This window comes from Hemitrygon akajei, chromosome 1 (assembly GCF_048418815.1).
Source record: "Hemitrygon akajei chromosome 1, sHemAka1.3, whole genome shotgun sequence".
Classification (NCBI taxonomy): domain Eukaryota; kingdom Metazoa; phylum Chordata; class Chondrichthyes; order Myliobatiformes; family Dasyatidae; genus Hemitrygon; species Hemitrygon akajei.
This window is the reverse complement of record NC_133124.1, coordinates 39,291,242-39,317,047: the sequence shown is the minus strand read 5'-3', so window position 1 is coordinate 39,317,047 and position 25,806 is coordinate 39,291,242. Positions and strand designations below refer to the sequence as shown.

The window sequence follows — 25,806 nt, the reverse complement described above, 5'->3', positions numbered from 1 at the left end:
AAAGCAAGAGGTTAAAGATATCGGTGAACACGCCAGCCGGTGATCAGCACAGGTCTTTACTACTTGGCCAGGAACCCCATTTGAGCTGCTTGCTTTCCATGGGTTCACCCTCCTGAAGGATGCTCTCATGTTGGCCTCAGAGACTGAAATCACAGGGTCATCAGGGCTGTGAGAGTTCATGAAGGTTCCTCTAGATTTTCCTCTAGAGTGCAAGAAGGCATTGTGTTCATCTGGGAGTGAAACCTTGTTGTCACCTGTGTCACCTGGTTTCACTTTATAAGAGGTAAAAGCATTCAAGCCCTGTCACAGTCGTCAAACGTCCCCAAAATATGTTAGAAATGTCTTGAGTTTAGAAGGGGTTATCAGAGTAACCTTGGCGACTAAATGTAGTGAATAGCTGATGATACTTACTGGAGCTGTAACAGCGAAGAAGGCAGTGAAAATTAACAATGGTGTCTGGCATACCAAACGGACAAACTGCCTTTGCTTGGATGATGTCAGTTGACTTGAGTATTTTTGGAACTGCATGCATCCAGGCCACTGGATTTGGTGTATACTCCTGACACCAAATGACAGAAATGCTTTTCAAAATTAGGAAGCAAAACATTGCAGGACACCCGACTTTTGTCCTACTCTTGGAGACCCAGTTTTACATGGGCAATGATGACTGGGGTGGGTGGATCTGAAGAAGGCCTGTGGTTTTCCTAGCTGTAGTTGGTCAACACCATCAGATGAAGATAACTTTACACTATCAGTCAATGTCTAAAGTTTGTTTAGGTTTCACTGCATACACGTATGGGTTACTTCATAGATTTGAATCATGCACAATCATCAATAAGTAGTCCCACTTATGAAGCAAGAGCAGTCATCCGCGACTAGTTGAAGAAGGCTGGGTCTGAATCCCTGAATGTAGACAGTCAGCTGAAATAATAAACCTTTAAAAACCACAATCGTCTTTGCACAAAGTATGCTACCAACTGAAGGAGAGTTCTGTCCTTAATGCCCATGGATATCAGTTTTACTTAGCTGCTTTGATATCACAATCAATAAAATGTGATCTTGATATCTAGGGCAGTCACTCCTACCTAACCACTGGAACTCTGATCATTAGTCCAATTTTGGTCCCTGGCTATGATAAGCCAAGTGGGATTGGTGAAACACAGGCTTAAGATCTTCATTATAAAACCTGGGATCATTTTTAAGAAATACAACTTTGCCAAATGGTCTGCTCACAAAGCTTGCTATATTAGAAACTTAAATGTCTCTGATCCGTTGCTTGATGTGAAACCAACCGCATAATGAACCATTCCTGGTATCGGCATTAATCAGCCAAGCATCAACTCAATCTTTTAGTTTCTTCTGAATTCACCTGGAGTCCTTTTAATGGTCAATCACACTCACAAATCTCCTTCTGTAATTCTGAATATTGTACAACAACTGGATACATGATAAACATATACCAAGAAAAATGAGAACTAGATTTAAGTTCAAAGAAAAAAATAGCTACCTTTCTCTCCTTCAAAGACTTTCTATACATAATGGTACATTTGCATTATCTTATCTCCTATGCAGAAGCCCAAGTACATTTTTGAAAATGCATAGACACAGTAATCACTCTATATAAACCACGGGCTGAAAACAGCACTTATGCATATACAAGGTCATCCATACTCGACAATTTTTTTCTACTAAACAAATGCAGTTACCTGTATTGCAAGATCATAAAACAAAGATGCAATCTTGGCATATTGTGATGTCCGAAGGCTTACACCACCACCTGGAAAAAGCACCCTGAAAATAATCAGCACATATTATCAATTTACAAGGATATTTTGAAGGACACATTGTAATAGCTGAAGAAAACTATGTTGAACTGACCTTAAATCTCATAACAAAAAAACCCTTTTGACTTTGTGCTCATCAATCCACTTGGCAAGATGTACCTACTCTTTAAAAGTATTAGGAAGAACGAACAAACTTTTCCAATTCAGACCCTTTTTCCTCACACAGTTACATCATGTGCCACAACTACCAGGTTAACTGAAGAGAATATCAGATTTAACTTCACTAACTTGGGCTCCCAAATGGTACAGTGGGGCAGCAGCAGACTTGTACACAAGCATAATCTGTTTTTTTACTTTCAGATTAAGCAGGAGGTTCACCGTCATTTGAATGCTAAAAGTCCAACAATCTGTGATGTCCAGAATAATGCAGGAGATCCAGCAATTAGCCAATTACCATGACCTGCATGGGTTCCTCAGTGCTGTCAAGACCAGTGTAGCAGCCAGTATCTTGTCAGGCTCTGGGATGACACACTTGAGGCCAGTAAGAGATGCTGAGAACCAAGAAGAAAGGGGTAGAGTGAAGGAAGGTGAAACGTTCTACACCTGGCCATTATCAATATATGAGAACAGAGCTGAGGTAGCCTCACGTCCCTCTGTGAACCACCTGGAGATGAAGCAAGTGGGAATGTTGTGTAACGAAGAGCCTGATAAATTGTAAAAGCTCAAATAGGTACTCTGTTAATTAAGCAAACAATGGCTCAAGTTTTATGAAACAGCATCTGCAGGAATTTGAAGCGTCTTCCACAATGGAGACTCATGCAAATTACTTGTTCAATTCATCCACCATTTCTTTGTCGCCCATTACTATATCTCCAGCTTCATTTTTGCTCTCACCTCTCTTTTACTCTTCATATATCTGAAAAATCTTTTCGCATCCTTTTTGATATTGTTGGTTAGCTTACCTTCATACTTCATCTTCCCTCCACCCCACGGCTTCTTCAGTTGCCTTCTGTTGGTTTTATAAGTTTCCCAATCCTTTAACTTCCCACTAATTTTTGCTCTATTATATGCCCTCTCTTTGGCTTTGACTTCCCTTGTCATCCACGGTTGTGTCATCCTGCCTTTAGAATACTCCCTCTTCTTCAAGATGTATCTATCCTGTACCTTTCAAATAGCTTACAGAAACCTCAGTCATTTCTGCTCCACCGCCATCCTTCCTAGTGTCCCCTTCCAATCAATGTTAGCCAGCTGCTCTCTCACGCGTCTGTAATTCTGTTTACTCCACTGTAATACTGATACATCTGACTTTAACTTCTCCCTCTCAAACTGCAGGGTGAATTTGATCATGTTATTAATTCTATTTATATATCCATGTATACTCCTATTCATTTAGAAGTGTTTTCTAAATACTGTGCTAGTCCTCTGTCAGCCTGTTCCATTTATCCATCAAACTCTGTCTGGAAAAACTTGCCCCTCAGTTCCCCTTTAAATATTTCCCCTCACGTTAAACTTATATCACTTAGTTTTAAGCTCCCCTATCCTCGGACAAAGATCTTAAGATCTTAAGCCCAAGATCTTAAGGCACAAACTAACGGAGATGGGAGTAGACTCTCACATGGTGGATTGGATAGTGGACTACTTGACAGATAGACCTCAGTATGTGCGGTTGGGAGACTGTAGGTCTGACACGGTGGTCAGCAGCACAGGAGCGCCGCAGGGAACCGTACTCTCTCCGGTCCTGTTCACCCTGTACACATCAGACTTCCAATATAACTCGGAGTCCTGCCATGTGCAGAAGTTCGCTGATGACACGGCCATAGTGGGGTGTGTCAGGAATGGAATGGACAGGAGGAGGAGTATAGGAAACTGATACAGGACTTTGTGATATGGTGCAACTCAAACTACCTGCGTCTCAATATCACCAAGACCAAGGAGATGGTGGTGGACTTTAGGAGATCTAGGCCTCATATGGAGCCAGTGATCATTAATGGAGAATGTGTGGAGCAGGTTAAGACCTACAAGTATCTGGGAGTACAGTTAGACGAGAAGCTAGACTGGACTGCCAACACAGATGCCTTGTGCAGGAAGGCACAGAGTCGACTGTACTTCCTTAGAAGGTTGGCGTCATTCAATGTCTGTAGTGAGATGCTGAAGATGTTCTATAGGTCAGTTGGGGAGAGCGCCCTCTTCTTTGTGGTGGCGTGTTGGGGAGGAAGCATTAAGAAGAGGGACGCCTCACGTCTTCATAAGCTGGTAAGGAAGGCGGGCTCTGTCGTGGGCAAAGTACTGGAGAGTTTAATATCGGTAGCTGAGCGAAGGGCGCTGAGTAGGCTACGGTCAATTATGGAAAACTCTGAACATCCTCTACATAGCACCATCCAGAGACAGAGAAGCAGTTTCAGCGACAGGTTACTATCGATGCAATGCTCCTCAGACAGGATGAAGAGGTCAATACTCCACAATGCCATTAGGCTTTACAATTCAACCGCCAGGACTTAAGAACTTTTTAAAAGCTATTATTAATGCTTTTTGAGATAGTGATTTAGATGCATATCATATTTTTTACTGAGTTAAGTATTGTATGTAATTAGTTTTGATACAACAAGTGTATGGGACATTGGAAAAAAAAGTTGAATTTCCCCATGGGGATGAATAAAGTATCTATCTATCTATCTATCTATCTAAAGAGTGCAACTATCTACCCTGTCTACGCCCTCATAGTTTTATAGATTTCTGTAAAGGTCACCTCTCATCTTTCTGTGCTCTAGTGAGAACTATCCCTGCCTACCTAATCTCCCCTTGTAACTAAGTCCCTTCACACTTGACAACATCCTGCTGAACCCTTTCTGGATTTTTTTTATTCCAGCTTGTGGTGAGCAGAACTGCACGCAGTTGTCCAAAAGCAGCTCAACTTAAATCTTGCACAACTGCATCATAATGATCCAACTCTTATATTTAATACCCCAGTCTGTGAAGCATTACTCAATTCACCCTTGCAGATATTTTCAGCAAACTACAATCTTGCACACAAAAGATCTCTGTTACATCGACACTTGTATGGTCCTTGTTGTTTACTTTATATGTCTAACCAGTTCTTTAGTTACACCTGTCTGGATTAAATTCCAGCATCTGCCCAACTTTCAGTTGATCTATGCCCTATGTATCTATAGGTAAGAATCCTCACTATCAACAAACAACAACAACCCAGATATTTCTCCATCCTATCTAGTCAAGTCCAAGCAAACTAATTTACCAAAATTTCAAAAATTAACTATTTTTAATGTAACACAGGACCTAAATGGGACGCATTCATTCACTGCCCATTCCCAGACAGTAAAACATCCGCTGAGCCTTACTCTATCCTTATTTATTCTTTCCGGAAAAAAAACATGCAGCAGATTTCAGACAAGGCATAAAAATACAAGCTTTTAGTAACACATTGTTCACATAATCAAAATATAACAACAAAACTCTTATGGCTTAATAAAAGTACTCACCCATTTAGAGAATAAAATAGTTTCTGGTATTCAGCTTCACTTAGTTTAGTGCTACAGGAGAACAGAAATATAAAGATTATATTAACTTCTTTATTTGGAAGCAGTGCCAGCTGGTAAACAGCTTCACTGTAATAAACTAAAACTTGAACTCTGATCTGAAGTTCGGCAAACTCGGGCTAAGTACACTAAATAAACACAACTACCACTGAGAATATTAGGCATCTTGAAGAGTGCAGCACCGCTGCAATTGAGTGCATAGAATCACTGTGTTCAAACAACCAAAATGTCACAAGCGTTAATTATAATAAGTATAACATTAACTTGAAGCATGAAAGGCCTTGGCCCTCCATTCACAAGATTTGGAGACTTCATGTTCCCACTAAGTGTGATTCCAGCTATTTGCTCTTTTAGATCAATTTCTTTATTCCCTATAATTTAAGCTCACTGGCCCTGAAAATTTCAAGTTGATCCTTATTTCTTGTCTTGAGTTCTTTACCAAAGGAGATTAACAAATGCAGTTAGAAAGGTACTCTCGTCTACTCGCTTTTTTGTGGTGTTGCTTAAGTGATACATGGACTTGCAGAGAAAGTGACAAACTTATTATTTGAAAGAGAACTCCCTGCTGGAGACTAAGAGAAAAGAAAATGTTGACACATTAACTTCTTGTATTTTAGTTGGATTTTCTTAGTGGTGTCATAAACGATGCATAAGATCATAAAGCTACTTTGAAATACATGACATTTCAGAGTCATAGGAAAGTACAGCACAGAAACAGGCACTTTGGCACATTTAGTCCATGCTGAACCATTTAATCCTCCTACTCACATCAACCTGCATCAGGACCATTACCCTCCAAACCCCTACCATGTACCTATCCAAACTTTGCTGAAACATTTAAATCGAGCTTACATGCACCACTTGAGCTGGCAGTTCATTTTACACTCTCATGACTCTGACTGAAGATGTTTCCCCTCATGGTCCCCTTAAACTTTTCACTCTTAATTCGTGACCTCTAGTTGCAGTCCCAGCCAAAGTCAGTGAAATAACCTGCTTGCACTTACCCTATCTATACCCCTCATAATTTGTATACCACTATCAAATCTCCCCTCAATCTTCAGCATTCCAAGGAATAGACCTAACCTATTCAATATTTCATTATAACTCAGGACCTCCAGTCCTGGCAACATTCTTATAAATTTTCTCTGTACCCTTTCATCCTTATTAGTGACCAAAACTGCACAAAATATTCCAAATACCAATGTCAAATACACCACCAGTCTTGGTGTCTTCCACCACTTCACTGATCCAGTTAACCACATTACCATCATTGACATAGATGATAAACAATGATAGATCCAGAACTGATCCATGAGGCACGCCACTACTCACAGGCCTCCAGAACCTCTCCCCTGCTTCTCCCACAAAACAAATGTCTAATCCTATTTACTACCTCATCTTGAATTCCAAATGAATGAACCTTCTTTACCAACCTCCCATGTGGGACCTTATCAAATGCCTTGCTAAAGTATATGCAGACCACATCCACTGCCTTGCCTTCATCAACTTTCCTGGTAACTTTCTTGAAAATCTCTACAACGTTGGTTAGATATAACCTGTCACATACAAAGCCATGCTGATGATCCCTAAACAGTCCATTTCTATCCAAATACTCCGTTGGAAAATCTTCCAATAACTTTCCCACTACACTTCACAGGCCTACAATTTCCTGGTTTAATTTTAGAGCCTTTTTTAAACGGCAGACCAACGTTGGTTATCCTCCAATAGGTCACCTGTGGGTAAGGATGATTTAAATATAAAATCATAAGACCACACAGCAGAATTAGGCCATTTGGCCCATCAGGTCTGCTGTCATTTCATCATGGTTTATCCAATTTCCTCTCAGCCCCAACCTCTTGTCTCCCCCCTCACCCCCACCACCTCCCATATCCCTTCATGCCCTGACCAATCAATAATCTATCAACCTTTACCTTAAATATAGTTAAAGAATTGGCCTCCACAGCTGCCAGTGGCAAAGAATTCCACAGATTTCCCACTCTCTGGCTAAAGAAATTCCTCCTCATCTCTGTTCTAAAAGGTCTCCCCTCTATTCAGAGGCTGTGTATAAGCTTTGTATTCTCCAAATTTCACTTCTGAAAACCTCCCACTTACTAAGTATATCTTTATCAGAAAGCAGCCTGTTCCAATCCACACTTGCCATCAAAATTGACCTTTCTCCAATTTAGAATGTCAACCAGGGGACTAGACCTACCTTTTGCATATTGACTTTGAAACTAATGGCATTATGGTCATTAGATGCAAAGTTTTCCTCAACACAAACTTCGTCACCAGTCCTGTCTCATTCCCTAATAGGAGATCAAGTATCGCACACTCTCTCACTGGGACTTCGACATACTGATGAAGGGAATTTTCCTGAACACAGTTGACAAACTCAAACCCATCTAGTCCTTTTACAGTATGGGAGAGCCAGTCAATATGTGCAAAGTTAAAATCACCTTCTATAACAATCTTGTGTTTCTTCCAGCAGTCTGCAATTTCTCTACAAAATTGTTCTAAATCCCTCAGACTGTTGGGTGGCTTAGTAACATGGTCATATCTTTCTTTTTCTTCAATTCCATTCATAACGCCTCGCTAGGTGAGTTTTTCCAGTCTGTTCTAACTGAACACTGCCGTGATGTTTTCCCTGACTAATAACACCACCCCTCCTCCTTTAATCCCTCCCGTTCTGTCACATCAAAAACAATGGAACCTCAGAATACTGAGCTGCCAATCCTGACCCTCCTGCAAACAAGTCTCATTAAAGGCCATAATTCCATGTGTTGATCTATATCCTGAGCTCATCTACCTTTAAGACCATAAGACAGGAGCAGAATGAGGCCATTCAGCCCATTGGGTCTGCTCCACCATCCCATCATGGCTGATTTCAGATCCCACTCAACCTCATATACCTGCCTTCTCTACATATCCTTTGATGCCTTGACTGATCAGGAAACCTTAAGTATACCCACAGACTTGGCCTCCACCACAGTCTATGGCACAGCATTACACAGATTCAGTACTCTCTGGCTAAAACAAATTCCTCCTTACCTCTGTTGTAAAGCATTCTAGTTCTAGTTCCCCACCTTAGGGAACATTCTCTCCACATCCACCCTATCTAGTCCTTTCAACATTCAGTAGGTTTCAATGAGATCCCCCTGCATTCTTCTAAATTCCAGTGAGTATAGGCACAAAGCTGCCAAACGCTCCTCATATGTTAACCCCTTCACTCCTGGAATCATCCTCGTGAACCTCCTCAGGACTCTTTCCTAATCTTTCCTACATTACTTCTTGCATTGAAATTGTAAAGGGGATTTCTTCTTTTTCTTTGTTACTGTGTATGTAATCAAAATGGCTTCTTTGTTTTGTTAAAAGTAGGAATGCTTCTTTGTTGCGAGAGAGTGCTGGAAGCTTGTTTGGGTTAAAATTTACTGATAACGAGAATTGTATTCCTTTGTAAACAAATTGGGATTAATGTTGTTCTTTCTTCTGAGTCTGTAAGCTATTGTTGGCGGACTTTTGGGGAGATCGGCGCGAGGGGGTGAGAGAGGACACGATGCTGTAAACTGGGCGAGGAACAGACCCCAAGCAGGGGTCCAAGGCCAGGAGGTACCCCGAGGAGAGGAGACGAAGCTAGATGTGCTTGGTTGACCACTTCGGATGGTCCTAAGCTGCGAGTCGAGGAGTTCGGAGGGGATCGAATGGTGGCCAGAAGACTTCAGTAATTGAGCTCCAACAGTTGTTTGGACTTTGATAAGTTTGGCGTCTTTTCTTTATTTTTTTTCCTTCATATATACCGTATCGTTATTAATCACTTAGTTATAGTAACCTTTATAAATTGTACTCATTTAATCGCATATGGTGTACTGTCTGTTTTTGGGTGAGGTGGGGACATCACACAGCATCCACACCGGCTGATTACCCAGTTTGGCAGGGCCGAAGGCTGCTCCCCCTAGACGAGAACGAGCTGAGCGAGCCTGAGGCGACCCAGGGGGTTACAAAATATATGGAGCTCAGGACATTACTCGCACAATGCACAACTTTTTCATTTGTGACTTTGTCTGAGGTCTTAACAACAACTCTATACACAATCTCTCCACTATCTGTTTTGGAACTCTGGTTCCCATCCATACAACTCTAATTTAACCCCCCTCCCCTCTGTGCAGCACTAGGAAACCCTCCCCCTCGGATATTAGTCCCCTTTCAGCTCTGGTACAATGCTTCTCTCCCATACAGGTCCCCCTCCCTTCCCTGGAAGACAGCCTAGTGATCCAAATTTATTTACTTGATTTGATTTACTTACAGAAATCTCTTACTTTTTAATAGTTTTGGAATACCAAAGCTATATTGAGCCTCTAGGTCAGGGGTTCCCATCCTTTTTTTTATGCCGTGGATCAATACCATTAAGCAAGGGGTGCACTGAACCCAGGCAGATGGTAACACTCTCTGGCATCAAAGTACTAACTACATTTTTCTGGCTCCAGTAATGCAATTTAGTTAGCAGATTCCACTGGTCTGCAAATGACTTTGCATGTTACATCAAGGAGTAAATCTAGAATTGTGCTTCAGTTTAAATGGTACATTATAAATTGGAAGATCATTAGAAATAAATTAGCTTGATTTTAATCACTTAAGGATTGATTAACTCCTGGATATATACTGCAGGGTGGCACAGTAGTGCAACATTTTACAGCAGCCAGCTGTAATCAGGGTTCAATTGCCACCGCTATCTGTAAGGAGCTTGTACGTTCTCCCTGGATTTTGTCTAGGCGCTCTTGCTTTCTCCTACATTCCAAAGACATATGGTCAAGATTACCGAGTTGAGGGCATGCTATTTTGGCACCCAAAGCATACTGACATATCCAGGCAGCCCAGCACAATTTTCTCTGTATTTGATGCAAATTGATGAAGTTAATGTCAGAAAGATGCTTGAAACAAACGTGTTGAATGCAAACTGGATTTGGAGATCCTGGTTGGCAAAGCTAAACAAGGTGCAATGAGGGTGGTGTAGCTTTAGGAATATGTCTTAAATATGTTTGTAAAACAACTTAAATGGTTGATTATCAATGTTTAAGCTCGGGGAATTTCATTTTAACAGATCTACAATACAGTCCTTTACAATAAATTAACCTCATACTGAGTAAAAAGAATAAATGGAAGCTTACTACACTGACCTAATGGGTACAACTCTTGCTCCAGCAGATTCCAAGTATTTCACATACGATGCTGCAATGTAGCTACCGCCATAGTCTGCAAATTTATTAGGCATTTGCTGAGCCAGAATACCTGACCAAACAAAAATACAAGCATCAGTAAAAAAATAAAATTATTAGATATGCATTGGGTAAGTCAATATCATAACAGTGAACATGCTGGACATTTTTAAAGCAAATTAAGATGTTACAAATAAATAACAGAATAGACAGCATTTGGAGAAAATTTACTATTTCAGGTCAATCAATGCCAGTTAAATATAAAGCTCTAATTCTGGAGTATTTCATACGAACTTTACCTAATACCACTTTCAACCCAAAATTTAAGTAATTCATTCCCACTCAATGAGCCATTCAGAGTCTTCAAAGATCATCACAGCTGAACACTGAGGGACAGTTGATCCATGAAACCCAGCAGGAATTTCTCTCAGTTGGAAAGAGGGATTTCATGAGAAGGATGTATAAACTGTGGTTAACAAAGTAAGTCAAATTGAAAAGCAGGGCACACAAATTTGCCAGGCCTAGTGGTTGGTAGAACAACTGAGAAGCTCTTACGATCCAGCACCAAATAAAAAGTCAGAGAGTAAAATTTCAGGTAACATCAAGACAAGTGGAAAGAGCTTGTATGGATATAAAAATAGAAAAGGACAACTAAGGTTAACAAAGATGGTGAATCAATAAATGAAACAAAGAAATGTCAAGTAAGTTAAAACAATGTTTTGCATGCCTTCTCCATGGATGATGCTGAAAATATTCCAGGTAATGGATGGGTTAATTTTAAATAATACTGAAGGATTTGTAAAAATCCCAATTGAAAGAAATAAAAGACGCATTCAAGAATTCCATGGGGCTAAATCTGGACAAATCATCAGAAGTCAGCATCCTGCACCCAAGATTTTAGAGGAATTGGTTGCAGGGACAGTGGACCTATTAATGGAAGTTTTACAAAACTCACTATATTCTGCAGGATGCCGGAAGATTGGAAAATAGACAATATTTTCCCTTTGAAAAGGGAAGAAGATAGAAGGTAGGAAACTGTAGGTTAGTTAGTTCAATCCACACACACAAAATGCTGGGGGAACTCAGCGGGACAGGCAGCATTATGGAAAAGAGTACAATTGACATTTTGGTCTGAAACCCTTCAGCAGGCCTGAAATGTCGACTGCACTCTTTTCCATAGATGCTGCCTGGCCTGCTGAATTCCTCCAGAATTTTGTGTGAGTCATTCGGATTTCCAGCATCTGCAGATCTTCTCTTGTTTGTGATTAGTTAATTCAATGCCAAGCCTTTAGCAAGATAATTTGAGTCAGCAATCAACGAGGAAACAACTAATCATTTAGGATAACCAAATTTACTCAATGTGGTTTCATGAAAATTAAGTCACGTTTCAGGAATTTGCTCAAATACTTTGAAGATGGGACAGGAGAGAATTGAAAGATGGGAACCCGTAAATGTATTACATTAGATTTGACAAGGTGTCACATGAGGAAGCTGTTTTATAAATTAAGAGCACAGGTTATTGGAAGAAGTGTGTTGGCATGGATTTAAAATGGGCTTCAAAAGAAGAGTTGGAATAAATGGGTCTTTTTCAGGCTGGAGAAATATATCTAATGGAATATCACAAGGATTTGATTCTGCACTCTCCATTGTTTATTACTTACATTAAAAATCTGGAGAAGGGAACAAAATGTAAAGTTTCCAAGTTCTCTGATGATATGGAAAATAGCTGGGAGAGCATGCTGTGATGAGGAGGTCATTGTGATTCTGTAACAGGATATACCTAGATAGGCTGGGTTCTTGGGTCAGGACCACTGCGAGGCAGGAACACATACCAATCTTCAGGTCAAGTCGCTTTTATTGTCATTTCAACCATAACTGCTGCTACAGTACACAGTAAAAACAATGTTCCTCCAGGACTATGGTGCTGCATGAAACAACACAAAACTATACCAGACTACCTGAAACAACACAAAACTATACCAGACTACCTGAAACAACACAAAACTACACCAGACTACCTGAAACAACACAAAACTACATTAGACTTCGGACCTACACAGGACTACATAAAGTGCACAAAACAGTCCAAGACAGTACAATGATTAATAAACAAGACAATAGGCACAGTAAAGGGCAAATCACAATAATAATGTAAATATAAACAAATGTTTTAGCAGGAAATTAGGGATAGTATCAAGTCCAAAGAAGAAACATACAGATTAGCCAGAAAAAGCGGCACACCTGAGGACTGGGAGAAATTCAGAGACCAGCAGAGGAGGACAAAGGGCTTAATTAGGAAAGGGAAAAAAGATTATGAGAGAAAGCTGGCAGGGAACATAAAAACTGACTGTAAAAGCTTTTATAGATATGTGAAAAGAAAAAGATTGGTCAAGACAAATGTAGGTCCCTTACAGTCAGAAACAGGTGAATTGATCATAGGGAACAAAGACATGGCAGACCAATTGAATAACTACTTTGGTTCTGTCTTCACTAAGCAGGAAATAGTAAGGGACTGAGGGTCTAGTGAGATGGAGGAACATGTTAGTAGGGAAGTGGTGTTAGGTAAATTGAAGGGATTAAAGGCAGATAAATCCCCAGGGCCAGATGGTCTGCATCCCAGAGTGCTTAAGGAAGTAGCCCAAGAAATAGTGGATGCATTAGTGATAATTTTTCAAAACTCCCTAGATTCTGGATTAGTTCCTGAGGACTGGAGGGTGGCTAATGTAACCCCACTTTTTAAAAAAGGAGGGAGAGAAAAACTGGGGAATTATAGACCGGTGAGTCTGACATTGGTGGTGGGGAAAATGCTAGAGTCGGTTATCAAAGATGTGATAACAGCACATTTGGAAAGAGGTGAAATCATCGGACAAAGTCAGCATGGAGTTGTGAAAGGAAAATCATGTCTGACGAATCTTTTAGAATTTTTTGAAGATGTAACTAGTAGAGTGGATAGGGGAGAGCCAGTGGATGTGGTATATTTGGATTTTCAAAAGGCTTTTGACAAGGTCCCACACAGGAGATTAGTGTGCAAACTTAAAGCACACGGTATTGGGGTATGGTATTGACGTGGATAGAGAATTGGTTGGCAGACAGGAAACAAAGAGTGGGAGTAAACGGGACCTTTTCAGAATGGCAGGCAGTGACTAGTGGGGTACTGCAAGACTCAGTGCTGGGACCCCAGTTGTTTACAATATATATTAATGATTTAGACAAGGGAATTAAATGCAGCATCTCCAAGTTTGCGGATGACACAAAGCTGGGTGGCAGTGTTAGCTGTGAGGAGGATGCTAAGAGGATGCAGGGTGACTTGGATAGGTTAGGTGAGTGGGCAAATTCATGGCAGATGCAATTTAATGTGGATAAATGTGAGGTTATCCACTTTGGTTGCAAGAACAGGAAAACAGATTATTATCTGCATGGTGGCCGATTAGGAAAAGGGGAGATGCAACAAGACCTGGGTGTCATTGTACACCAGTCATTGAAGGTGGGCATGCAGGTACAGCAGGCGGTGAAAAAGGCAAATGGTATGTTGGCATTCATAGCAAGAGGATTTGAGTACAGGAGCAGGGAGGTTCTACTGCAGTTGTACAAGGCCTTGGTTAGACCGCACCTAGAGTATTGTGTGCAGTTTTGGTCCCCTAATCTGAGGAAAGACATTCTTGCCATAGAGGGAGTACAAAGAAGGTTCACCAGATTGATTCCTGGAATGACAGGACTTTCATATGAAGAAAGACTGGATCGACTAGGCTTATACTCACTGGAATTTAGAAGATTGAGGGGGGGATCTTATTGAAACGTATACAATTCTAAAGGGATTGGACAGGCTAGATGCAGGAAGATTGTTTCCGATGTTGGGGAAGTCCAGAACGAGGGGTCACAGTTTAAGGATAAAAGGGAAGCCTTTTAGGACTGAGATGAGGAAAAACTTCTTCACACAGAGAGTGGTGAATCTGTGGAATTCTCTGCCACAGGAAACAGTTGAGGCCGGTTCATTGGCTATATTTAAGAGGAAGTTAGATATGGCCCTTGTGACTAAAGGGATCGGGGGTATGGAGAGAAAGCAGGTACAGGGTTTTGAGTTGGATGATCAGCCATGATCAGTCTGAATGGCGGTGCAGGCTTGAAGGGCTGAATGGCCTACTCCTGCACCTATTTTCTATGTTTTTATGTTTCTATACATAAAGTGTAAAAGAGAGGTAAAAGTGGATATTGGACCACTAGAAAACAATGCTGGAGATGTTGGAATGGAGGACAAGGAAATGGTGGATGAAGTGAATAAGAATTTTAAATCAGTCTTCACTGTGGAAGGCATTAGCAGTATGGTAGAAGTTCTAGGTGTCAGGGATCATGAAGTATATGAGATTACCATAACTAGAGAAAAGGTTCTTGGGAAACTGAAAGATTCAAAGGTAGATAAGTCACCTGGGCCAGAAGGTGTACACCTCAGAAAGGGGTGGCTGAAGAGATTGAGGAGGCATTCATAATGATCTTTCAAGAATCACTAGATTCTGGAATGGTTCCAGAAAACTGGAAAATTGCAAATGTCACCACACTCTTCAAGAAGGGAGAGAGGCAGAAGAAAGGAAACTATAGGCAAGTTAGTCAGACCTCAGTAGATGGGAAGATGCTGGAGTCGATTGTTAAGGATGAGGACTCAAGACTGTTTGAAGGCGCATGACAAAATCGACCATAATCAGCATGGTTTTCTCAAGGGAAAATCTTACCTAACAAATCTCTCGGAATTCTTTGTAAAAGTAACAAGTAGGATAGACAAAGGAGAATCAGAGAGTACTTGGATTTTCAGAAGGCCTTTGACAAGGTATCATACATGAGGTTGCTTAACAAGCTACTGTATTACAGAAAAGACTCTAACATGGATAAAGCAGTCGCTGATTGGTAAGTCACAAAGGGAGCCTTTATTGGTTGACTGTCGGTGACTAATAGTGTTCCACAGTAGTCTGTGTTGGGACCAATCCTTTTTACACTATATGTCAATAATTCGGATGATGGAAATCATGGCTTTGTTGTAAAGTTTGCAGATGATACAAAGAAAGGTGGAAAGGCAGGTAGTTTTGAGGAAATAGGAAGTCTACAGAAGGGCTTAGACAGATTAGGAGAATGGGCAAAAAAAAAGCAGCTGGAACAAAGTGCATACCAAAGTCATGCACTTTGGTAAAAGAAAGGAAAGGGTTGATTGTTTTCTAAATGGAGAGAAAATACAAAGACCCAAGGCACAAAGGGATTTGGGAGTCCTTGTGCAGGATTCCATAAAGATTAATTTGCAGGTTGTGTCCCAGATGGCCCAGATGGCATCCCGGGACGGGTTCTCCGGGCCTGTGCAAGCGAGCTAGCTGGACTGTTTGCTGACATCTTCGACTCAGATTCAGTTTATTGTCATTTAGAAACCACAAATACAATACAGTTAAAAAATGAGACAACGTTCTCCGGAATGATATCACAAAAGCACACGACAAAATAGACTAAACAAGAAAAACCATATAACGTTTGGTAATCCCCAGTCCAGAGTCCAGAGAGGCTGCTGCATATCAATATCGCTCTACCATCTTAGCACGTTCCCCGGAAAGGAGCTCCAAATCCATCAGACAAAACAAGACTACCCAGACACACTAAGTCAAGAGTCAGCACTACCACCCAACAAACCAAAAACCTACACAAAACCATATAGTTATAGTTAACATTTAGTTGCAATAGTGCAGGCAATATCATAATTGATAAAAGACTAACTGACAAAACCACATAATTATAACATATAGTTGCAACAGTGCAAAGCAATACCGTAATCTGATAAAGAGCAGACCATGGCACAGTAAAAAAAAGTCTCAAAGTCCCGATAGCCCATCATCTCACGCAGATGGTAGAAGGAAGAAAAACTCTTCCTGCCATGAACCTCCAGCGCCACAGCTTGCTGATACAGCCCACTGGAAGCACCCAACCACAGCCAACTCTGAGTCCGTCCGAAAACTTCGAGCCTCCGACCAGCCCTCCGACACCGAGCACCGAACACCATCTCTGCCGAGCGCTTCGACCCCGGCATCTACCGCCAAGCAACAGGCAAAGCCGAAGATTCAGGGCCTTCTTCCCGGAGATTTTTCTGATCGCACAGCAGCAGCGGCAGCGAAACGGGCATTTCAAAAGTTTCACCAGACGTTCCTCCGTGCTTCACACGTCCGTCTCCGTCAAATCAGGATTGTACACGGCATCCTACTTGGCAGATTACAGATATTCATTCCGAAGTGGCTGCTGCGTCACGCTGCCATCTTAGAAACTGCTCCCTGCTTCAGTCTAAGATCCCCTCGTGTTTTAAGAAGGCAACGATAATCCCGGTGCCGAAGAAAAGCAAGGTGGCATGCCTGAATGACTATCGACCTGTGGCTCTGATGTCAATTGCTAATGAAGTGCTTCGAGTGATTGGTTATGGCACACATCAACCATAACCTACCGGTCAACCTCGACGCTTTGCAATTCGCCTACCAGAGCAACAGGTCAACGGCAGATGCCATCTCTCTGGCACTACATTCCTCCTTAGATCACCTGGAGAATAAAGACGCATATGTAAGGCTCCTTTTCATTGACTACAGATCTGCCTTTAATACCATCATTCCAAATAAACTGATTCCTAAGCTCCGGAACCTGGGTCTCAACACTCAGATCTGCAGCTGGATCTTCAACTTCCTCACAGACAGGATCCAGGCTGTAAAGATAGGGGACAAGCTCTCCTCTACAATCACTCTGAGCACTGGTGCCCCAAAAGGCTGTGTACTCAGCCCCCTGCTGTACTCACTGTACACCCATGATTGTGTAGCCAAGTTTCCATCGAACTCAATATACAAGTTTGCTGATGACACCACAATTGTAGGCCGTATCTTGGGTAATGATGAGTCTGAGTACAGAGAGGAAATTAAGAACCTGGTGGCATGGTGCGAAGACAATAACCTATCCCTCAACGTCAGCAAGACGAAGGAATTGGTTGTTGACGTCAGAAGGAGTAGCGGACCGCACAACCCCATCTACATCGGTGGTGCGCAGGTGGAACAGGTCAAAAGCTTTAAGTTCCTCGGGGTGAATACCACAAATGACCTGACTTGGTCTAACCAAGCAGAGTCCACTGCCAAGAAGGCCCACCAGCGCCTTTACTTCCTGAGAAAGCGGAAGAAATTTGGCCTGTCCCCTAAAACCCTCACTAATTTTTATAGATGTTCCGTTGAAAGCATTCTTCTAGGGTGCATCACAACCTGGTATGGGAGTTGTCCTGTCCAAGACTGGAAGAAGTTGCAGAAGATCGTGAACATAGCCCAGCACATCACACAAACCAATCTTCCATCCTTGGACTCACTTTACACTACATACTGTTGGAGCAGTGCTGCCAGGATAATCAAGGATAAGTCCCACCCAGCCAACACACTTTTTGTCCCTCTTCCCTCCGGGAGAAGGTTCAGGAGCATGAAGATTCATTCGGCCAGATTTGAGAACAGCTTCTTTCCAACTGTGATAAGACTGCTGAACAGATCCTGACCCGGATCTGGGCCGTAGCTTCCAAATATCCGGACCTGACTTGCACTACCGTACTTTCCCTTTTCTATTTTCTAATTATGATATATAATTTAAATTTTTAGTATATTTACTTTGATTTGTACTTCAGGGAGCGCGAAGCACAGAAACAAATATCACTGTGATGCTTGTACGCTCTAGTAGCAATTGTTTGCTGACAATAAAGTATTTGTATTTGTAGTGCCCAGCACACAGCACAGATAAACAGTAAATAGCCTGCTGTCCTAGTGATGAGAGCTCGGAGGTGGCAGGTTATTCATTAGTGTCACAGCCTGAGGGAAGACTGTTACGCAGTCTGGCAGTCCTAGTCCTGATGCTCCTGTACCTCCTTGTGGACAGCAGTGAGTCAAAGAGATAATGGGATGGATGGCCTTTGGTATTCAATACTTCCAGTAAACGTCATAAATAGAGGGGAATAAAGAAAATGTGAACACACCTGAACTGATATACACTTTCTAAAACATTCTGATTTGCAATCCCTATAAAACACACAATGTGGCAGTGTTTAACATCAGGAAAGTAACAAGGACCCATCAGTGTTAGTGTAACTGGGCCAATGAGCAAATTGGCAAGCCAGCTCTTTCTTCTAATGCAGTGTGCTGCCTAACTGACTTTATATTTTACAGAAGAACAAAATTACCTGTCTGTATTACTGCTTAAGAAGCTCTTTTTCAATTAAATTCCTGCAAACCAGACTATTACGATTGGGTAGTATTCAGCTTTGATGAGAGGATCTTACTGAAAAATACTGAGCATTACAAAAATGAATCATAACTCTGGAACAGACAGCTTTCAGAATCTCAGCTGCAGCAATTCACTACAGTTGGTTCAAGGTTCTTTGAACTTGGTGATAAGCTGGGAACGTCCTTGGCATTCATCTCAGGAGGGAGTTGTGAACAGACTGGGCACTCCTCTTCGACAGCATCTCAAGCAAATGATATCACTTCAGGAAGAGAGGGTTAACACAGACAACAGTCGTTTGTCCGGTTTAACTTTCACATGCACATTCGTAAGGAAAAGTGTATCCAGAAGGTCAAATCTGTCAGATTGTCAAGGACATTGCGTTCAGGGAATTTTGAGACATATTCCAGTTTTAAAGGCAGAATGCTTCGAGTTCCTGTCGATGACACAAACGAAACAGCCCATTCTGTTTAATACTTTTCCATTATACATTTCTATCGATGTCACGTACACTTCAGGTAATATTACATCTAACTGCATTGAAGCCATTGCAGCAGATGCCAGAAACCTGACAATTACCCAAGAAGTCAAAGAATCTCATTAAATTCCTCTTATAAATACAGATAATTAGGGACATTTTCAAAATAAGGATGTCTGAATCAAGGCCAAAAAATACGGACCAACTGCAATATTGAGTGGAATGAGTCAGATGATAATGAATACATTCCGAATGAAATCTCTCATATTCAAGTGACTTGAGAGCTGCTGTGTGTATTGTCTTTTTCATGAGGTATAACTCAGCTACATGCCCATCCTGCACAGCACTGAGAAATATTCAGTGGGTTGTCAGGAATGCAGAGCTCAGGTCACAATAGAAATCAGTCAGGATTTGCTTCTTTTCACATTTGGACTGCAGCCTAATCGACCTTACAAAGCTTTCCTCACAAACACCTGGGCAGTGATGTCCGCTCCAGCAGAGGTCAGATTGCCTGATAAATTGTTACTTGCATAATCATGCAATGTGTGTGACTCCTTCACCATAACCCATCGGTTCATCATGTCCCACCTGTAGGGCAGGACAGTGGTGTTCAGGAGGAATGGAATAGCTCCAGAAGTCCTCGACGTTGCTGTCAGACTGCTGACTCCATATTAAACACAAACCACCGATCATCCTCACTCAGCTGATAGAATATAGAACATAGAACACTATGGCACAGTACAGACCCCTCTGCTCACGAGGTCGTGCTGATGGAGATCAGTCCAAGGGCGGGAATAAACAGTCTATTTATTTCCCCTCATAGACTAATGGTAAAGTCTCTGGAGGGGAATAGGCGTAGATGCAACCTGAACTGCCGAGTTCCTCCAGTACTTTGCGTGTTGCTCCATATTTCCAACATCCACTGAATCTCTTGTGCTCAGGATCTCTCCTACATCCATTATATATACAACCTAAAGAAACAACGCTCTTCTGGGCCTTAGTGCACCACAACACATATCACACACAGCACATAGACTAAAATATTATACTATCAATAAGTTAATAAAACACAATTCAAAATGCATGTGGTAAAGTATGCACATTTAAATAGTTAACAGTAAACTGCTTGCTGTCCGAGTGATGAGAGCTCGTTGGTGGCAGGGTATTTATTCGTCTCACAGCCTGAAGGGGGAAGCTGTTGCCCAATTTGTCAGTCCTAGTCCTGATGCTAATGTACCTCTTGCCTGATGGTAGTGGGTCACAAAGATTGTGGTGGGGATCCTGAGCAATGCATTGGGCCCTTTGTTTGCAACACTCCTGATAAGTGTTATAAATAGGGGGAGGAAGACCCTGGTGAACCTCTCAGCTATTTTTACCATCCTCCTGACGATCTTGCCTTGCAGCTTCCATACTGCACAATGATGCTGCCAGACAGGACACTCTCACTGGTACTGCTGTGCATTAATTTACGCTTTTCTTGTGAATGCTGTTTATCTTATGCTGTGTACCTGTGATGCTGCAGCAAGTTAAATTTTTCATTGCACTTATGCACACATGAACATGTGCTATGATCATAAACCTGACTTTTACTGTGTTGTATGTTCTATGTCTGACTCACTGAGATTTTCCACTAATTTCTGTTTTTATTTCAGAATTCCATCATCTGCAAAGTTTTAGTTTTCTTTTACTGCATCTTTAGAGATATCTCTGTGTTATTTTCCAAGGTCTTTTAAGAGACTCCTGGAAAGGTACATGGACCTTAGAAAATTGGAGGGCTATGGGTAACCCGACGTAATTTCTAAGGTAAGTACATGTTCGGCACAGCTTTGTGGGCTGAAGGGTCTGTATTGTGCAGTAGGTTTTCTATGTTTCTATACGAAGTGTGAGTCACACATAAAATTGTACTTAAAATTATTTGGGTGGGGAAGTCGTTTCATTCGTCACTGCAGTGATTACACACATATTCTGTGCTTACAAAAGGAATGTGTGGTACATGGCCATCAGGTACAGCTAGACATTTGAAACAAGAAAGGTTTAAAATACTCCTGATCATTTTGTCTTGAGACAGTGCAGATCTGATACCTACAACTTTCTGACTTCTGCTTTTAGGAACATGGATCATAAAAAGTTGACATTAATGCTTCTTTTCTGACATGTAATTATATGCTGCATCAATCCTTCAGGTAAGAATTTATAGGAACAGAATGTCATGATTCTGGCAGTGTGCAGTGTAGTTATTACAGTTCTGTAAAAAAAATATTTTAAGAAAAAAACACTATAATGTAAATGTAAAAGAAAGAGTAACTATCTTAACTAAACTTTAGTTTTATTACCTTTTACCCTTAAGCTTTATAATTGAAAAGAGGGTGATAGAGATTTTTTTGTTTAAGAAATGTGGGCAATATCTATTTATTTACCTCACTACCTTACTTTTTTATCATTTTTGTTTTTGCACTATTCTTAATTCAACTATTTAATATATGTACATATGCTTACTGTAATTAATATATTATTATGTATTGCATTGTACTGATGCCACAAAGTTAACAGATTTCACCACATATGCTGGCAATGTTAAACCTGATTCTAATTCTGATTATTTGTCAGGGACACGGTTTTAGACCATCTGGCATTTTTAATGATAGCAGCAAAATTTATTGGAAAACTGACCATGCAATAGAATTATGTCAAAAACATTAGGAGCTCCAAATCAGATGAAACTCCTGAAAATTTAGATCAGTACCTTCATTTGAAGTCTGTACTCAAAAGTTCACTATTTCCATTTTGTATTAAAGAGATGTTTGGATAGGTACCTGGATGGCAATGAGAGGGTGCCAGTTGATGGAAATAGGCAGTTTAAATGCTTTGGCATGGACCAGATGGTCTGAAAGGCCTGTTTTAGTGCTGTGCTTTTCTATGGCTCTATAACAGAAAATATTGACTGAATATTATCAGCATTCAGTTTAAACCATTAAACCAGAGGTTAATTTTTAAAAACAGAACCTTGTAACAAATTAAGATATAGAAACATAGAAAACCTACAGCACAATACAGGCCTTTTGGCCCACAAAGTTGTGCCGAACATGTCCCTACCTTAGAAATTACTAGGATTACCCATAGCCCTCTATTTTACTAAGCTCCACATCCCTATCCAAAAGTCTCTTAAAAGACCCTATCGTATCCGCCTCCACCACCACCGCCAGCAGCCCATTCCACGCACTCACCACTCTCTCCGTAAAAAACTTACCCCTGACATCTCCTCTGCACCTACTCCCAAGCACCTTAAACCTGTGCCCTCTTGTGGCAGCCATTTCAGCCCTGGGAAAAAGCCTCTGACTATCCACACAGTAGAAAAGGCTGAGTTCACTCAACCTATTCTCATAAGGCATGTTCCCCAATCCAGGCAACATCCTTGTAAATTTCCTCTGCACCCTTTCTATGGTTTCCACATCCTTCCTGTAGTGAGGCGACCAGAACTGAGTACCGTACTCCAAGTGGGGTCTGGCCAGGGTCCTACATAGCTGCAACATTACCTCTCAGCTCTTAAATTCAATTCCACGATTGATAAAGGCCAATACACCGTATGCCTTCTTAACCACAGAGTCCACCTGTGCAGCTGCACCATCCCTCTGATCCTCCACACTGCCAAGAGTCATATGTGACAGAGAAATGAATAAGCTTGACAGTATGGAGGTGTAACCTGAATGCATTTGATCTATTCCATAGGGATATTGAGTTTAAAAGTATAATTTGTCTTTCATTATTTACATCCGTGTGATCAAAAGTACAAAAGCTTAATAAAATCAATTAAACTAGATTTATTGAGGTAAAGATTTCTTATTTAGTTGGGCGAGTTTGGGGTTAGCTTGAAGGTCAAATTAGTAGCGAGGATAAAGTGAACATGGGAGCCACAGATTATTGTGATATTTCCAGCTGATATGCACCATAATTAGAACTCGTACTTGAGCAATTAGTCAGACAGCTGGCAAACATCAGTAAATTAGGCTAGATCTTTCCTGTAGTTATGAATACTTATGTTAAACTAGTGGGGGAAGGGGTGTATATCAAAGGAGGTGTAAGGAGCTCCTTCCCTCCGCTAGCCTGCAGGTCACCCTTGCTCACGAAGGCAAAGCTGCAATGGTGACCCTTACATTGCTCTGCTTGAATACCGCTAGACACCGATTGAGGGTGCGGGGTTCTCTCCCGCGCAGCTGTTGATGGGACGTTGTCTGAAGTCCAAACTGCTGACATCCACAACTCTACTGACTCCTGAAGGTGATGCTCAAGTACATGACAAGCAAAAGAGCTACTATGACAGACATACAAGACAATTGCCAGATCTGCATACAGGCGAAAATGTCAGAATACAGAGAGGAGACACTTGGCAGCCAGCTGTAGGTGTGAACAGACATCAGCAACCAAGATCCTTCATAGTTTGCACGCCGGATGGAAGAGTCTAGAGGAGGAACAGGAAGCATCTGCTGAAGACAGGCGAGAGGGAGCTTCCACGTACAGATGCACAGGACATTTCCACGGATACACACATGGAAACAAACGACACCAAGAGTGAGGGGCGCGATGAAACCCCACGACGCAATGAAGGTGAAGGTTAGGACCGAGGTGGGAATGCAGACCGCAAAGACACAAGAGGTCACTCGGGAGACTGACTCTGATGAAGGACAAGCACAGTTGTATCGCACACGGTCTGGGAGACAAGTCAAGCTTTCAGCTAGATACAGAGACTAGATCTGCCTACAGTCTCACACAGTTTGAGGCAAAGACACATGTTATAAGTTCCAAGGTGTGAAATAAAAGGTTTATTAGTCTATGTTAGTAAAAGAAAATACACTGCTGTTAGTGGTGTAAAGATTCAATGTAGAATACAGTATAAGAAGTTAAGATTTTTTTAGTTTATGTCATGGTTGCTGCAATGTAAGAAAGGCATTGTTTTGGTAATTCACAGTGTTGTAAAACAAATCTTGAGAAGGGGAATGTAATGTACTGTGTGAGTATTCGTAGGTCAGAGTGCGTATGACGTCAGGACGGGGGGGTTAAGAAAATGGAAGTCTGTTAAATAAACGTGGTTGTTCAATCTACAGCGGTGTCCGAGTCACATCAATACTACATTAAGGATCTGCAGGTCCTTCTCTATCACAGTGGTTGTGGGCGACAAGTTTGAGAGGCTGTGCCAGCCACTGACCGAGCATGCAAGAGGTCACAAATCCTATCCGTTCCCTGGAGACCAAAGAGTCGCAGAAATTATGGCTGACTGTCTGAAACACACCGGTTGGCTCCGTGGCGCTGGGTGGGCCTGGGCATACGAAAAGGTTGTGGAGGGAAATGAAGAGTCAACCTGAGGAGGCTGCAATCCCTTCACTATCCATCCCCCCCCCCCACCCCATGATATTGCCCGATGATCTGGGTTCCTCCAGCAATTTGCTTCATTTAAAAATAATAAATCAAACTGTGAGCATTCCCGGCGGTGTCAGAGCACGTAACGGCATTGACAAGCCGTAAACGTCGGCAGAAAGCCGAGTTGGCTTTCTGATTGGGAGAGACTTGAAAAAAAAACGAATAAATATTTTTGCAAAATCCCCAGTTCTAGTTATTTTTTTACTGCCAGCAATGCCCGGCTGTGAGTCACTCGCCTCTCTTACCGATTACGGGTCGCTGGTTGACGGGGGCAGCCGAAAGAGCCTCGGAGACGCACAACAGCAGTACAAATGCGTGCGGCCGGAGAATATCCATTATGAAAATATCGACACAAGTTCAGAGCTGTTCCGAGGAAGTTTTTAATACAACAAATTCACGACAGCGGAATTCCTGCAGCCTAATGCCCGCACTGACTCCTTGCTCAGTGGATTTCGAACAACTGTTCCGCACTTCCGTTCTCTGGCACTACCACTCCAGAACTCGAGGTCCAAAGTCAAAAGCCGAATTAAATCAACCACATGCTCAAAAGGTCACGACACGGAAGAGCCCATTCAATCCTCTTCCACCATCACCGCACAAGAAAGCGGCATCCATCATCACAGACCCCCACCATCCTGGTTCAGGAACAGTTACCCTTCAACCATCAGGCTCCTGAAACAGCGTGGAGAACTTCAACACGGAACACAACGTATGGACTTTGCGTCTCATGTTCTCAGTATTACTTATTTATTGTTGTGGTTTTCGTTTTCTCAGTTCCAGTTGGTAAATCCCAGAGGAACGGGCATAGCCAAGCGCGCTCAGTTGTCAATTGCTCGGAACTTTCGGATTATTCCAGTGGTTTTAGTATTGGAAGTTTCTGAAGATTTACATAGATATTACTGTGTGGCCCTAATTGTTTAATGCTGTTGTGTAATGCCCTTGGGATGATACCGGGACAATGCACACCCTGTTCATGTTCCAAATTCTTTCAAATTCCTCTTTTAATTCGGCATACTTATGGTGTTTTTCTCATTGATTTCTGTAAGCTTTGTGTGTTTGGAATGGCTTTATCTACAACCGTATTAAATAAGTTGTTCTCGCTTGCTCACCCTCTATTA

At 41.7% G+C, this 25,806-nt stretch overlaps 1 protein-coding gene across 1 annotated transcript in view; it reads right to left on the bottom strand.

The window, feature by feature from the left end:
* The window catches only part of ggh (gamma-glutamyl hydrolase (conjugase, folylpolygammaglutamyl hydrolase)), a 45,174-nt gene extending 19,796 nt beyond the window's left edge, over positions 1–25,378 (bottom strand). Inside the window, exons 1-4 of the mRNA XM_073041655.1 lie at positions 24,934–25,378; positions 10,510–10,621; positions 5,282–5,332; positions 1,707–1,791 (exon numbers count right to left, since the gene is read on the bottom strand). Coding sequence (XP_072897756.1) covers positions 1,707–1,791; positions 5,282–5,332; positions 10,510–10,621; positions 24,934–25,024 — 339 coding nt within the window. The 5' untranslated portion in view covers positions 25,025–25,378. The remainder of the gene's footprint in view (positions 1–1,706; positions 1,792–5,281; positions 5,333–10,509; positions 10,622–24,933) is intronic.
* Positions 25,379–25,806: the final 428 nt, after the last annotated feature.